Source organism: Hyla sarda, chromosome 1 (assembly GCF_029499605.1).
Source record: "Hyla sarda isolate aHylSar1 chromosome 1, aHylSar1.hap1, whole genome shotgun sequence".
Lineage (NCBI taxonomy): Eukaryota > Metazoa > Chordata > Amphibia > Anura > Hylidae > Hyla > Hyla sarda.
In genome coordinates, this window is record NC_079189.1 from 229,654,386 (window position 1) to 229,670,520 (window position 16,135).

Consider the following 16,135-nt stretch of genomic DNA (forward strand, 5'->3'; position numbering starts at 1 on the left):
AGGCCTTGTTAAAAATGAAAACGGCAATCTGATTGGTTGCTATGGGCAACTTTTCCTCTGGATGCGTTTTGATAAATCTCCCCCTTAGTGTACAGAGCCCAGCTTGTCCTCGGTGCGCAGAGCCCCCGCTTGTCCTCGGTGCGCAGAGCCCCCGCTTGTCCTCGGTGCGCAGAGCCCCCGCTTGTCCTCGGTGCGCAGAGCCCCCGCTTGTCCTCGGTGCGCAGAGCCCCCGCTTGTCCTCGGTGCGCAGAGCCCCCGCTTGTCCTCGGTGCGCAGAGCCCCCGCTTGTCCTCGGTGCGCAGAGCCCCTTATTTTGTCCCAGCCAAGACAAACTGACAATAGCTTCAGAGAAAAGACAGCGTTTTTTCACCAAAAATATATATTCTTTTAATAAAGGTATATTATGAATTTCTATAATGTTATCTTCATTATATAAAACATTTTTGCAAATTATTGAATGAGAATATGTGCAACACTTTAATGTTGTGCATCACCATTAAAAATATATAAATGTAAAATCTATCTTTTCATTGGGCAATAAGTAAACTTTATTACACAGACCTAGAAATCCTGTTTGTTTCCATGATCACATGACCCACCATGAACTTCATCTCCTCAGTGATTTCTATCTTATCCACTTGATTTTTCTTCTAGTCTTTAATTCTTCCGTCCTTTGTTTTGCATTTCTTACTATATTTTCATAAGACTGTCAAAGAAACTGACCAGGCTGTAGTGAATGATGAGGACGAAAGTGAAGCAGCAGAGGAACTGATCTTGGGGGAGGTACTTTTTACCTTCTTTAATGCTATTGTGCCCTGTCCTGTGGTCTCCGTGCTGTTCATCACTGTATTGTCCCAGCTGCCCTGCTTGCAAGATACTTAACAATCAAATACTTATTGAAACATCTCTCTGGGGTTGCGTGTTGTTGAAATTGTTTCTACTAATAATTTTACTAAAATTTGTGTAACTGCTTTGCTCTTTAGTTGCTGAGAACATCGTCCAGAACTGTGTTACTATACCTTCCATGTCATCTCATGTTCAGTGCGGACCCTGAATTTTATGTTTTTCTTACTGTTTCCTAGAGTGTAAACCAAGAGAAAGGAGAAGGTGGTGTCTCCATCCCGTCAGGTGAAACATTTAATATATCAGTGAGCGGAGGTAAATTCATTACCAATACAGTGCATGACTTATACTGACACTTATTTTCAGAAAGCTATTTAAGTCCTGACAATGTTTTGGGGATTTTAGGATATCTTTTGTGTTAGTGTATACATTCATGTTTGGATTCATGTCACCAGAGTGACAACGTATGAGTAACAGACTATAAACCAGAAACACTGGTGTTTCATGGCTGCTGCTTTAACTGAATCTATGTGCAACGGCACAAAATTCAGTTGTTGAGACGTGGTTTTCCCCAACAAGTGTTAAATGTACCTTTTATACACCTTTTTACAGTTCCTAAAGGAAGCCTGTCACATTGAAAATGTAGTCAAAACTGCAGGGATCATTTTAAAGAGTAGGGGCCTGAGCAGCTTAATACATAAGTTTATGGGAAAATATTCAGTACAACTTCCCATTCTGAGATAAGCACTCAGGTGAGTAGTCCTACTGACTGTGACAGCGTTCTGTGTAATGTGAATAAGAAAGAACAAGGGAACAGAGACGGCGCTATATAGTGCAATGATTTTTGGTGGATAACCATAAATACAGCAGAAGGATGAATCTGCTAACCTTGGAGTGTTGCGCTATCAGGCACAACACTGTGAAGCGCTTTTGAATATACAGATGTTGGGAGGCAGCCGGCTGTCGATGCCGTTGTCATAACAGTGCGGGATATGGGTAGACAATCTGGATAAGGATGACTTGACGGGGTTCCCCTTTTTCCATATAAATTTGACTTATGGCTTGCAGCGCATCAAACGAGGACACAGTGAGTGTACAAAACAGTTTTGTGGACAAGGCGTTTCAAAGGACTCTTCCTCCTTCCTCAGGTCCTTGTACACGGACCTTAGGAAGAAGGAAGAGTCCTTTGAAACGTGTTCTTGTATACTTAATAAATGACACATTGTTCTCACCATCACTGTGTCCTCGGGTGATGCGCCGCAAGCCATAAGTCGAATTTTTATGGAAAAAGAGGAACCCCGCCAAGTCATCCTTATCCAGATTGTCTATCTACCTTTAGCTCTATGTGCATGTATATTTATACATATAGCAGTCATTCATTATGTAGGACCACTCACTTGGCCCAGAAGGAGCAGAGGTTTAGATGAAAATATAAATATCTGCTCAGCTTCTACTGCTGTTTACCATGCTGCCTGCAGATTGGCTGTGTTTTCAGTGTGATAGGTTTTCTTTACTACTGAGACCGTAGACCTATCACTGCTGCAATACTAAGGAAAACCTGAAAACATGATGACCTCTATTCCTCAAATTTGAAGTTCTCTTGGCTTCTGTTTGCATGTACATTTGTTAGCACATTAATTGTTTTAAACTGAGTGCACTCAATTCCTGTCTGCTCACTAATTTAGTATCTAGCAAAGTTGACTATATTTATAAATGTGATAAGCATAAACTTGGCAATGCACAGCATCCAATGGGCATGTTCTTGGTATTACAAGTTGATCTGAACAGGCAGGAAAAAGCCTGGAACTATAAGCATTTTTGCAAAGCCACCTGAGGTGACGTATTCCGTCCTGTATGTCTTGGTAGACATCCTAGTCATTACACTACCTTTCATAGCCATTTGTGTATGGCAGTGTATATCTGAATTGAATGTTTTCTAGTTTGTCTTTAGTCAGGCTGACCTTTTCAAAGCTATGTACTAAAAAGCATTTTAATATTGCATCAGTTCTTATCCTTACTGATACATTTACTTTATGGTTCTAGATGTTGATGGACTTATCACCCAAGCTTTGCTGACGGGTAACTTTGAAAGTGCAGTTGATCTTTGTTTGCATGATAATCGTATGGCTGATGCAATCATTCTTGCCATTGCTGGAGGACCTGATCTATTGGCCAGAACACAAACAAAATACTTTGCTAAATCACAAAGCAAAATAACAAGGGTATGTGCATTTCTCCTTTTTGTTCTGTGTATATTTGTGTAAATGACATTAAATAATGCATTACCTTGTATTTTGGCTATACATGCTGTTCAAAATTCAAACAGTAGGGAACAAAGCAGTTTGTAGGCCTGGTAGCCCACTCATTATATTGCTAGGGCTGTACTTGCCAACCGCCAATCCCCTTGCAGGTCCTGCTGGAGCTCCTGTTTTCTATGTTTCCTGCTACTGAGACAAGCCCGAAGCAGGAACTGCTTGCTCAGCCAGTCATTTACCGCAATGGTGTCCTGTCTATAAATACGGCAAACTCACTTGGCAACTTTCTGATAAGACTATGCCAGATAATAAACTTACCTCAAGTGAATTAGCGCAGATAACAAATAGGTTCCTTCCTCTACCTGCCGTTCAGATGTCAATATACTGCATATATTTATGCTCTTGTAAGGCTTAGATTTTTTCAGTTTAGACACTGATGGCTGCTTTTTGTGTTTTAATATAGTTGATCACGGCTGTTGTTACCAAGAACTGGAGTGATATTGTTGAATCATGCGATCTTAAAAATTGGAGAGAGGCACTCGCTGCAGTACTGACCTATGCAAGGCCTGAAGAATTTGCTTCTTTATGTGGTAGGAATGTGTTTTTTTTTTTTTCTTCCATTTGTATTATTTTTAAGTTAAACCTTTCTGTTTGCAATACCGTATATACTCGAGTATGAGCCGAGTTTTTCGTGCTGAAAACACCCCCCTCGGCTTATACTCGAGTGAACTCTCCGCCCTCAGTGGTCTTCAACCTGCGGACCTCCAGATGTCTCAAAACTACAACTCCCAGCAAGCCCGGAGTTGTAGTTTTGAAACATCTGGAGGTCCCCAGGTTGAAGACCACTGCAGCCTTCGACATCATCCAGACCCCCCCCTCACCCCCTTTAGTTTTGTACTCACCTCCGCTCGGCGGGACGTTAGGGTGAGCTGGTCCGGGCCATCTGTGCTGCAGGGACCGTCTGGTGGGGAGGTATAGTCATTCCGGGCTGTCCATCTTTACCGGGGAGGCCTCTTTTCCGCGCTTCGGGCCCGGCCCCAGAATAGTGACGTTGCCTTGACGACAATGCACAGGGACGTTCATGAGCAACGCGTGTCGTCGTCAAGGCAACATCTCTATTCCGGGCCCGAAGTGCGGAGAAGAGGCCCCCCTCCCCGGTGAAGATGGACAGCCCGGAACGACTATCCCTCCTCACCGGAGGGTCGCTGCAGCACAGATGGCCCGGACCAGCTCACCCTAACGTCCCGCCGAGCGGAGGTGAGTACAAAACTAAAGGGGGTGAGGGGGGGGGGGGTCTGGATGATGTCGAAGGCCGCAATGGTCTTCAACCTGCGGACCTCCAGATGTTTCAAAACTACAACTCCCAGCATGCCCGGACAGGCAATGGCTGTCCGGGCATGCTGGGAGTTGTAGTTTTGGAACATCTGGAGGTCCGCAGGTTGAAGACCACTGTAAATCAGACATTGACAAGCGGTGATGATGAAGGGGGGTGGGTGGGCTGATGACAGGCGGTGGTGATGGAGGGGGGGTGTGGGAGAATGACAGGCGATGATGATGAAGGGGTGATGATGAAGGGGGGGGATAATGACGGGGGGGATGATGACAGGCGGTGATGATGAAGGGGGTGTGTGGGATGATGACAGGGTAATGATGAAGGGGGGATGATGACAGGGTGATGATGATGTGGGTGTTAATGACGGGGGTCTGGATGATGACATGGGGGATGATGTATTTCCCACCCTAGGCTTATAGTCGAGTCAATAACTTTTCCTGGGTTTTTGGGGTGAAATTAGGGGCCTCGGCTTATATTCGGGTCGGCTTATACTCGAGTATATACGGTATCTATAAATTACTATTGTCATTGATACTATAGTTTGATCTTGTGGCACATTATTTAAGGATATATGTCATTGCCATTGTACATTTAATGTTCAACCTATTTGCTTGGATCCAATATAGCCAAGAAATAATTAAAAATGAGATCTTTTTTTGTAGTTATGGGTAAGATTAGTGAGGCTAGTGTCTATCATTTTTCAGATAAGGTGAGAAATTGCATTAAATTAGTGTTATATAAAGATGTGACTAGTTTACCTGCTGTAATGTTAGGAATTGCAATAGAGATCATGTTATCATGTGTAATATCAACTTCAGCAAGTTTGTTTAGTAAAAATAATTAGTAGTTTAGGAAGACTGATCATGATTAAACCCTGTGATTACAGACCTCTTGGGCTCCAGACTTGAAAAGGAGCGTGATTTGTCTCTTCAGGCACAAGCTTGTCTGTGCTACATCTGTGCAGGGAATGTAGAGAAACTGGTGGCTTGCTGGACCAAAGCCCAAGATGGAGTCAGCTCTCTCTCTCTTCAGGTGAATATTAAGAAATCTTTATCTACAGTTCTCTAGAGATTATGCTTTTCATTTTTTTTAACGTTCCTCATAGTTTAAAGGAGAAGTATCCTGCCCAAAAACTAAGCGGATTGGGGATAAGTTTTAGACCCCCTGCGATCTCCTGTATAGGGCCCAAGATCTCCTCAGGAACGGATTGTGACAACACCCGCACGAAGCGTCGGCTAACGTGCCCCCTCCATATATCTCTATGGCAGAGGTGAAGCTAGCTGAATAGCTCTCCCATAGGGGATACATTTTTGAGCATTATATATCTCCTTTATGATATGTTGGCATTGATTATTGTCTACCAAAAAATAAGTTAGGATCCATGCTGGGACTTCAAATTAAGGATTTATAATCCAAGCGGGGGTACTCAGCTCCAGGACCTACAAAGGCTCTATTGTGAAGCCGTAACATAGATACTTGTAACAGATGGGTGAATAAAGAACACTTTTCCTGACTTGGACGTGTGCAGTGCCGCTTCCTCCTTGTATGGGCATTGATTATAATGTCCATTTCTCTATCGGCTCCATTGGGGGATACAGACCATGGGTATATGCTGCTGTTACTAGGAGGCTTGACACTATGGCAACAAGAAAAGTTGGCCCCTCCCAGCAGGGTATAACCGCCTTACAGGCACCTGAGTTAATTAGTTTTAGTTTAGTGCTGTAGGAGGCAGACCAGGTCAAACATTTTTTATTTTCCAGATTAGGGACGTTTTAGATTTTTATTTCCCTTTTCTTTTCCTGTTTTAGGTGGGGACTCAGGAACATAGCGTTCACTGTTTCCCCATTTGCGATTGTGGGGGCACAGACATCGTGGATGTACTGTCAACCCCCTCTCGCCAACGGTCAGCGCCTGGGGTTGTACCTCACGGGTCCGGGTCCCCCTATCTCCCTTCTCATCTCGCTGTTACAGCCCGGCATAATGCAGGTGACAAAAGATGACTGAAGACTTCATTAGGTAAGTTCTTCTGACTGAGGTGAGTATTTTCCTGCCTTATTCTTCCACGTTTTAGGGAATTTCAGCCTCTGGAGACCCTCTGTTTTAAGCACACTGCTCTTTATTAGTGCTGAGAAATATAAACTGGGCATCCCCTATCTACTTCTGGGCTCTGGGGATCTTTAGTCAGAGGTGTAGGACTGTATTCCCTTTCCTTCTCCCCTAAGCGTCTGCTACCGCTGCAAGGTGAACTAACGCTGGCACCTCAGCGGTCATTTTACTCTCATTTCGGCGCCCGCGCGCTGCTAGCAGCTCCCCACACTGCAAGCGCCAGCTTTTAGCTCCGGCCGTGTCGCTTGCAGAGGCGCCCGGAGCATCATTCTCCTCATCCTGCGGGCTGCCGGCGGAGTTTCCACGCTCCCTCATATAGAGCTATCGGGTGCCATTATAGCCGAGCATATTTCTCTCCTCGACCGCGACTCCTGTCTGCTATTAGCCCCGCCGAACCGTGGCCAGCGGGAATATCTTTCTTTAATGTGTGGCCACACATTCTAGTCAATGAGCGCTGTGCGTGCGCAGAGGTGTTACCAGGGCCAATGAGAGGCGCCTTTTGTTAAGCTGGCCCCTCTCTTCTCATTGGTCCAGTATTCCCCCCTCTCTCTTTCCTCAGCTGCGGACCGAATTCTCCTCACAGCTGCTACCTTACTGGGGACACACACTGGGTGAGGCTGTTTTGATTTGCTATGTCCGAACCCAGAACTGTCCCTCTTTCTAGACAGCTAACTGGGGCCCTGGTCATCTATTACACTTGCAAGGCCCGCAATACAAAAATGTCTGGTTCCGCTGAACCAACTTGTTCCGCCTGCACCACCGCACCGCCCGACCCTCCTGGTATTTCTACTCAGGCCTGGGCACCTGGGTGTCAAAAGCTCTCTGTCTGGGCTTCTCAACTCCGCCAGGGTATTCTTTCTGGATCCCTTGCAGAGGAATTGGCTGATTTAGCTCTTCAACTATCCAGGACTGGAGACTCTCTGTACTGCTTCTATGCAATTAGCCCGTTGTGCGGCCTTTGCCACAGGCAACTTGGTGGCCCTTCGACGTTCTATGTGGCGCAAGGCCTGGAACGCCGATGCCGCTTCTAAGAAGTCTCTGACGGAGCTTCCTTTTACTGGTTCTCATCTGTTTGGCAAGCGCCTAGATGAGATTATCTCAGAGGCGACAGGTGGTAAAAGTTCCTTGTTACCCCAAAATAAAGCTCGCAGCACTACCTTTCATTGAAAGTCGACCTCCTTTCGTGTGTTTGGTTCCAGTGCGACGTCCAGACCGGTGCCCTCGCGGGACAAGAAGGCTCCCTCCTTCTAAACCCGTTCCTCCTGGAAATCGAATAACTGTTTTGGTCGTTTCTCGGCCAAAGCGGGCAACCGCAAGCCTACCTCTGCCTGAAGGGACGCCCACACCCGCGTTTTTTTTTCTCGGGTGGGTGGTCGTCTGCTTCTCTTCCGGGACACTTGGTCCGCACACTTGCAGGACTCCTGGGTCAGGGACGTGGTGTCCAATGGATACCTGATGGAATTTGCCTCCCTTCCAAGGACCGCTTTTTTCTTTCCAGGGCTCCCCGGTCCCCCTCTCTGGCGAGGGCCTTTCGGGGAGCGCTCTCCAGTACCTCCCCATTCAGGGAGTTATTGTCCTGGTTCCTCCAGAAGAACATTTTATGGGTTTTTATTCCAAACTCTTTGTGGTCCCCAAGAAAGGGGGTTCTGTGTTCCCAATCCTAGATCTGAAGCACCTCAACCAATATCTTCTCCACCATTTCCGCATGGAGTCTCTCCTTTCGGTCGTGGCATCCATGGATCAAGGAGATTTTCTTTCCTCAGTGGACATTCGGGATGCCTATCTCCACATTCCAATTTTTCCAGGACATCAGCGGTATCTCCGGGGGGCCATTTTCAGTTTGTTGCCCTTCCTTTCGGTCTGACCACTGCTCCAAGAATCTTCATCAAGGTCCTGGCTCCTGTGATTGCCCTCTTACGGGTCAAGAGGTATCTCAGTGATTACATACCTGGATGACCTCCTGATCAAGGCCCCAACCAGAACCCTGAATCGGGAGAGCCTCAGTCTCACCCTTCAAACCTTGTCTCGTTTTGCTTGGATGGTCAATCAGGACAAGTCCAACCTAACTCCCACTCAGTCTCAAATTTTTCTGGGACTCCAGTTCAACACCACGTCCGCCCGGATTCAGCTTCCACCGGACAAACGGCTGGTCCTCTTGTCAGGAGTTCAGATGCTTCTGAACCCTGCTGCAGTGTCCATTCGCTTTTGCATGAAGGCTCTGGGTCAGATGGTGACGGCCATGGAGGCTGTTCCATTTACCCAGTTCCATTACTGTCCGATCCAACTTGCTCTTCTATCCTGGTGGGACAGATCTCCATTGTCCCTCGATCGCAGGATCATTCTGCCTAGGAGGTCTCGCCAGTCCCTTCTGTGGTGGCTTCATGATGGCAATCTATCTTTGTCTCTGACATTGTGAGATCCTTCTGAGGGACTGTCCTGTTCGTGTCCAGTCGGACAACTCCACTGCTGTGGCCTATATCAATCGCCAGGGTGGCACTTTCAGCTTGGCCGCGATGGCTGAGGTGTCCAAGATTCTTCTCTGGGCGGAACTGAAAGTGGCGGCCATCTTAACAATACACATTCCGGGAGTAAACATTTGAGAAGCTTACTTTCTCAGCTGATCCTCCGCCGACCCAGGCGAGTGGTCTCTTCATGCGGAAGTGTTTGCAGAGATCTGCAACTAATGGGGCATTCCAGACGTGGACCTATTCGCATCACTCCACAACCAGAAGGTCCCCCTCTTCGTGGCGAAGACCCGGGATCCCTTGGCTCTGGCCGCGGATGCCCTGGTGGTCATTCCTTGGTCGGACTTTGCCCTACCTTATCTTTTCCCTCCTCTTCCCCTCCTTCCCAGGGTCCTGAGGAAACTCAAAGCAGAGGGCGTTCCGGCCATTCTCATGGCTACGGACTGGCCCAGGAGGGCGTGGAACACCGACGTGGTCTGACTTCTGGACGACGTTCCGTTGCGCCTTCCTCTTCTTTCGGACCTTCTCTCTCGCGGTCCTCTTTGCCACCCCAATTTACTGTCGCTGCATTTGATGTCGTAGTGGTTGAGACGGCGGTTTTGAGGGCTTGGGGTTTCTCTCCAGAGGTGATTTGCACTTTGTTCAGGGCATGCAAGCCCTCCTCTGCGAAGAGTTACTACCTTACTTTTTGTTCTTATTTTTGTTGGTGTGAATCTCGCTCCTTTTCTCCTGTTATGTTCTCTCTCCCTCGACTCCTTACTTTTTTGCAGTCAGGGCTGGAACAACAGTTAGCTCTCTCAGTTCTCTTAAGGGTCATATTTTGGCCCTTCCCATTCTTTTTCAGCGTCCTATAGCGTCCGATCCCCACTTTTCTTCAGGGAGTGGCCCACGCGGTCCCTCCTTACAGGTCCCCTACACCGCCTTGGGACTTGAACTTAGTTCTTTGTGCCCTGCAGGGTACTCCCTTCGAACCCCTCAGGGACATTCGTTTTCGCCTCCTTTGCTGGAAGGTGCAGAAACAGAAAAACGATTCCAAGCAAGGGCGCTAATCCTTAGAATTTGCGGTAGGTGAATGAGCAAATAAAAGTATAGGGATGAATTTAAATAGAGATAAATAATAAAAAATAAAAGTAAATAAAATATAAAAAATGATGTATTAAAAGAAATGGTTGACTCAATGGATATAGCAGAACTTATACTTTATTTTCATAAAAAGAGGTCTGCATGTACATCCATGGGCAAGACGCGTTTCGGGTAGAACATTACCCATATCTGCAATTGAGAAAGGGTAATGTTCTACCCGAAACGCGTCTTGCCCATGGATGTACATGCAGACCTCTTTTATGAAAATAAAGTATAAGTTCTGCTATATCCATTGAGTCATCCATTTATTTTATTTTAATATATAATTTTTTATATTTTATTTTATTTACCTTTTATTTTTTATTATTTAGCTCTATTTAAATTAATTTCTATACTTTTATTTGCTGATTCACCTACCACAAATTCTAAGGATTAGCGCCCTTGCTTGGAGTCTTTTTTTTCCCCTTTCTGCACATTATTTCACCGGACCTCCTGCCAGAGTCTCCAGTCTAAACTCCATCGGCCTGCTATTCCCTAAAGACCACCCCGTTACCAGGGGTTACGTGACTGTTACCTGCACATATCAGGTGAGAGTCTCCTAGAAAGCTGCTCACCCCTTTCCCATACAGTCGCAGGATTATACGAGGCGCTGCCCTCCCTTTTCTTCTTTCTTCTCTCTTTCCTGGAAGGTGGCATTCCTTATCGTTATTACCTCTATTAGGAGAGTTTCAGAGCTGGCTGCTCTCTCCTGCTGTTCTCCCTTCCTGATCATACGCCAGGACAAAGTTGTCTTTCGTCCGGTTCTGTCTTTCTTACAAAGGTTGTTTCTGCTTTCCATATTAATGAGGACATAGTCCTTCCGTCCTTTTGTCCGGCTCCATCTCATCCCAAGGAACGTTTGCTCCACAAACTGAATGTGGTGAGGGCTGTTCGGACCTATCTCTCAGTCACTTCTTCCTTTTGGCAGAGTGACTCCTTTTTTTTGTTCTTACGGAAGGTCGCCGTAAAGGACAACCTGCTTTTAAGGCCACCTTTTCTCGGTGTATCCGATCTGCTATCTCAGAAGCCTACCGCTGCAAGGGGAAGGCTCCACCCTTCAGGGTTTCGACTCATTCCACTCATTCTGTCGGAGCATCCTGGGCTCTCCGCAACAATGCTGCGGCCACTTTGTTGTCTTTTCACACCTTCACAAAGTTCCACCAGGTTCATACCTTTGCATCCGCTGATGCTAGTCTGGGATGCAAAGTGTTGCAGGCGGCTGTGGTCCAGCCTTCCGCCTGACAGTTTTTACTGTGCCCACCCTAGGAACTGCTTTGGTATGTCCCATGGTCTGTGTCCCCCAATGGAGCTGATAGAGAAAAGGAGATTTTTGTACTTACCTTAAAATCTCTTTCTCGAAGGATCCATTGGGGGACACAGCACCCGCCCTCTTTTTCTCTGGTATTCCTGGTTTGGTTACCTGTCCGAGGGTGTGTTCAGTTAATTTGTATTCTGTGGTTTCCTTGGACGGTTCATGTTTTTTTTCTGACCTGTCGGTCCTCTCCTACTGCTCTGGGACTAAAACTGATTAACTCAGGTGCATGTAGGTGGGTATACCCTGCTGGGAGGGGCCAACTTTTCTTGTTGCCATAGTGTCAAGCCTCCTAGTGACGGCAGCATACCCATGGTCTGTGTCCCCCTAATGGATCCTTTGAGAAAGAGATTTTACAGTAAGTACAAAAATCTCCTTTATTTATTTTTTTATTTTTTATAGGAATGGTTTATCCTTTTTTTGGGCCATTGTTATTTGAGATCTTGCTTGTGTGGAGTCTGTAGTTTGGGGTAAAGCAAGTACACATCTTTCTGTGTAAAGTAAGACAATCCCTTTGAATCCTTGTCTAGGCAGCATACAATAATACATAAAATAAATTCCATTTAAAACAATTTAGTTCATTGTTTGGTGCTGCAGTGTTGTGAATTTAATGGGATTTATGCTAGGTTTACACATTGTAAAAGAAAAATACAGCCATAAATTAGGTATTAAAAAGGCTCTATTTTTAATCTATTAATGTGCTCTATGAAAGCCTATGGAAATGCACTTGTCAGTACACAAATTGCTTAACTCCTTGGGGACGAAGGGCGTATCCATACGCTGTCGGCATTTCCGTTTACCGCCGCTCGCCGAGCGGACCAGGATGACTGCTGATAACGATGAGCATGCATCCCGTGGCAATGCCTAGGGGGGTCCTGAGACCGCCCCCCATGTCAGCGATCACGGCAAATCGTTGGTCAATTCAGACCAGCGATTTGCCCGTGATCCGGGCTAATTGGGTCACTGTTGACCCGATCGCCCGGAAAATCAGAATGATCGGAGCTCCGACCATCCTAAAGGATAGGAGCGAGGTGGCAGTGTTGCCACCCCATCCTATCCCCTGCCATTGGTCGGTCAGGCTGACCACTAATGGCAGGAGGGGGACGGGGGGGGTTAGAGTTCATTTCCCCCGCTCTGCCCACCGATCGAAGTCGGGGCAGAGGGGGGGGAACACGGGCGGTGAGGGGGGAGTATGGCCCGGCTTACCCGGACTGGCAGAGGCATCCTGGAACAGCGGCGGCATCGACACAGGTGGAGCGGCCGGAAAGTGCGGCAGAGAAGGTGGTCTCCAAACTGTAGCCCTCCAGATGTTGCAAAACTACATTTCCCAGCATGGCCAGACAGTCAGGGATGCTGGGCATGTAGTTCTGCAATATCTGGCCCTTCTTATGTTGCAGAACTACAACTCCCAGCATGCCTGGACAGTTTGGGCATGCTTGGAAATGTAGTTTTGCAACATCTGGAGGGCTACAGTTTGGAGACCACTACTTAGCGGTCTCCAAACTGTTCTTCCCCAGTTGTTGCATAACTACAACTCCTAGCATGCCCAGACTGTCCAGGCATGCTGGGAGTTGTAGTTCTGCAACATCTGAAGGGACAGATATTGCAGAACTACACGCCCAGCATCCCTGACTGTCTGGCCATGCTGGGAATTGTAGTTTTGCAACAGCTGTAGGCACACTGGTTGGGAAACACTGAGCTAGAGCTTGTTTCCTAACTCAGTGATTCCAACCCGTGTGGCTCCAGCTATTGCAAAACTACAACTCCCAGAATGCACTGACAGACACTACATGCTGGGAGTTGTAGTTTTGCAACAGCTGGAGGAACATTGGTTGGAATCACTGAGCTAGAGTCTGTTTTCTAACTCGGTGGTTCCCCACCAGTGTGCCTACAGCTGTTGTAAAACTACAACTCCCAGCATGTACGGTCTGTCAGTGCATTCTGGGAGTTGTCATTTTGCCACAGCTGAAGGTTTGGGGCGCCCCCCCCCCCCATGTGAATGTACAGGGTACATTCACTCGGGTGGGTTTCCTTCGAAAAGTTTGAGCCACAGCAAATTTTCCACCACAGCTCAAACTCCCAGCGGAAAACTTACTGTGAACCCCCGCCTGTGTGAATGTACTCTAAAAACACTACACTACACTAACAAATAATAGAAAGTAAAACCCTACATATACACCCCCTTACACGTTCCCCCCCCCCCCCCAATAAAAAGAGTAAATGACCCCCAAAAATTGTAACACAATATCTTCTGAGTACGGAAATACCCCATATGTGGGTGTAAAATGCTATGCGGACGAACTACATGGCTCAGAGGTGAGAGAGTGCCATGTACATTTGAGGCCTAAATTGGTAAATTTGCACAGGGGTGGCTGATTTTGGAAACTACACCCCTCACGGAATGTAACAAGGGGTACAGTGAGCATTTACGCCCCACAGGTGTCTGACAGATTTTTTGAACAGTCGTCCGTAAAAATGAAAAATTTTATTTTTTATTTGCACAGCCCACTGTTCCAAAGATCTGTCAAATGCCAGTGGGGGTATAAATGCTCACTGCACCCCTTATTAAGTTCTGTGAGGGGTGTAGTTTCCAAAATAGTATGCCATGTGTTTTTTGTTTTTTGTTTTTTTTTTACTGTTCTGGCATCATGGGGGCTTCCTAAATGTGACATGCCCCCAAAAACCATTTCAGCAAAATTCGCTCTCCAAAAGCCCAATGTTGCTCCTTCCCTTCTGAGCCCTCTAGTGCACCCACAGAGCACTTTACATCCACATATGAGGTATTTTCTTACTCGAGAGAAATGGGGTTACAAATTTTGTGGGACCTTTTCTCCTATTACTCCTTGTGAAAATGAAAAGTTTGGGGTAACACCAGCATTTCAGTGTTAAAAATCAAATTTTTCATTTTCACATCCTACTTTAACGAAAGTTCGTCAATCACCTGTGGGGTGTTAAGGCTCACTGTACCCCTTGTTACGTGCCTTGAGGGGTGTAGTTTCCAAAATAGTATGCCATGTGGGTATTTTTTGCTGTTCTGGCACCAAAGGGGCTTCCTAAATGCGACATGCCCCCCAAAAACCATTTCAGCAAAATTTGCTTTCCTAAAGCCAAATGTGACTCGTTCACTTCTGAGCATTGTAGTGCACCAGCAGAGCATTTTACGCCCTAACATGGGGTATTTCCATACTCAGAAGAGATGGGGTTCCAAATTTTGGGGGGCATTTCTCCCATTACCCTTTGTAAATTTGGGGGAAAAAACTGCACTTTAGTGAAAACATTTTTTTTTTTTTTTCATTTACACATCCGACTTTAACAAAAAGTCGTCAAACACCTGTGGGGTGTTAAGGCTCACTAGACCCCTTGTTACGTGCCTTGAGGGGTGTAGTTTCCAAAATAGTATGCCATGTGTTTTTTTTTTTTTTTGCTTTGTTTTTTTTTGCTGTTCTGGCACCATAGGGGCTTCCTAAATGTGACATGCCCGCCAAAAACCATTTCAGAGAAATTCACTCTCCAAAATCCCATTGTTGCTCCTTTCCATCTATGCCCTCTACTGCGCCCGCCGAACACTTGACATACACATATGAGGTATTTCCTTACTTGAGAGAAATTGGGTTACAAATTTTGGGGGGCTTTTTCTCCTATTACCCCTTGTAAAAATTCAAAAACTGGATCTACAAGAACATGCGAGTGTAAAAAAAATGAAGATTTAGAATTTTCTCCTTCACTTCGCTGCTATCCCTGTGAAACACCTAAAGGGTTAACAAACTTTCTGAATGTCATTTTGAATACTTTGAGGGGTTCAGTTTTTATAATGGGGTCATTTATGGGGTATTTCTAATATGAAGGCCCTTCAAATCCACTTCAAAGCTGAACTGGTCCCTGAAAAATTCAGAATTTGAAAATTTCGTGAAAAATTGGAAAATTGCTGCTATACTTTGAAGCCCTCTGGTGTCTTCCAAAAGTAAAAACATGTCAACTTTATGGTGCAAACACAAAGTAGACATATTTTATTTGTGAATCAATATATAATTTATTTGGAATGTCTATTTTCCTTACAAGCAGAGAGCTTCAAATATAGAAAAATGCTAAATTTTCAATTTTTTCATAAAATTTTTGAATTCTTCACCAAGAAATGATGCAAGTATCGACAAAAATTTACCACGAACATGAAGTAGAATATGTCACGAAAAAACAATCTCGGAATCAGAATGAAAAGTAAAAGCATCCCAGAGTTATTAATGCTTGAAGTGACAGTGGTCAGAATTGCAAAAAATGCTCCCGTCCCTAGGGTTATAATGGGCTCCGTCCCCAAGGAGTTAAAAAGAAAGAAAACATGTAATTCTAACGTAGGAAGGCTAGGAGGTACAGGTGAGCAAAGAGGCGTGCCAAGTTTTGGCACTTGAGCAGCTTGGCCCTGCCTCATTGAAACTTGACTGAGATATAAAAAGATAATTTTGGCAACTACGATCTGCTCCAGGAAAGGTACAATTTGCTTTATTACCCCATCAGCTATTCAATGGTGTTTGCAGCTCTTGGGTTTATTGTATCAGACAAGAGCGGTTCTGTGTTAAGTTAGTAAAGGGTCGGCAAATCCCAGTGAGGTCCTTCTATCTCCTGTTCCAGCAGCTTTCCAAAGTATACACTATCAATTATGTTCTTAAAAAATAAAAAAAAACTTGTTTCGTGCTCCCCAAACAAA

General features: G+C 45.7%; 1 protein-coding gene across 12 annotated transcripts in view; it reads left to right on the top strand.

The window, feature by feature from the left end:
* Positions 1-16,135, top strand: part of SEC31A (SEC31 homolog A, COPII coat complex component) — a 96,804-nt gene that overhangs the window by 62,634 nt on the left and 18,035 nt on the right. For 7 of the 12 annotated variants that reach the window (XM_056568900.1, XM_056568899.1, XM_056568898.1 and 4 more), the window contains exons 14-18: positions 706-783; positions 1,083-1,158; positions 2,887-3,065; positions 3,562-3,688; positions 5,318-5,463. In XM_056568900.1, coding sequence (XP_056424875.1) covers positions 706-783; positions 1,083-1,158; positions 2,887-3,065; positions 3,562-3,688; positions 5,318-5,463 — 606 coding nt within the window. The remainder of the gene's footprint in view (positions 1-705; positions 784-1,082; positions 1,159-2,886; positions 3,066-3,561; positions 3,689-5,317; positions 5,464-16,135) is intronic. The other 5 variants (XM_056568904.1, XM_056568908.1, XM_056568909.1 and 2 more) reach the window with 3 other exon arrangements.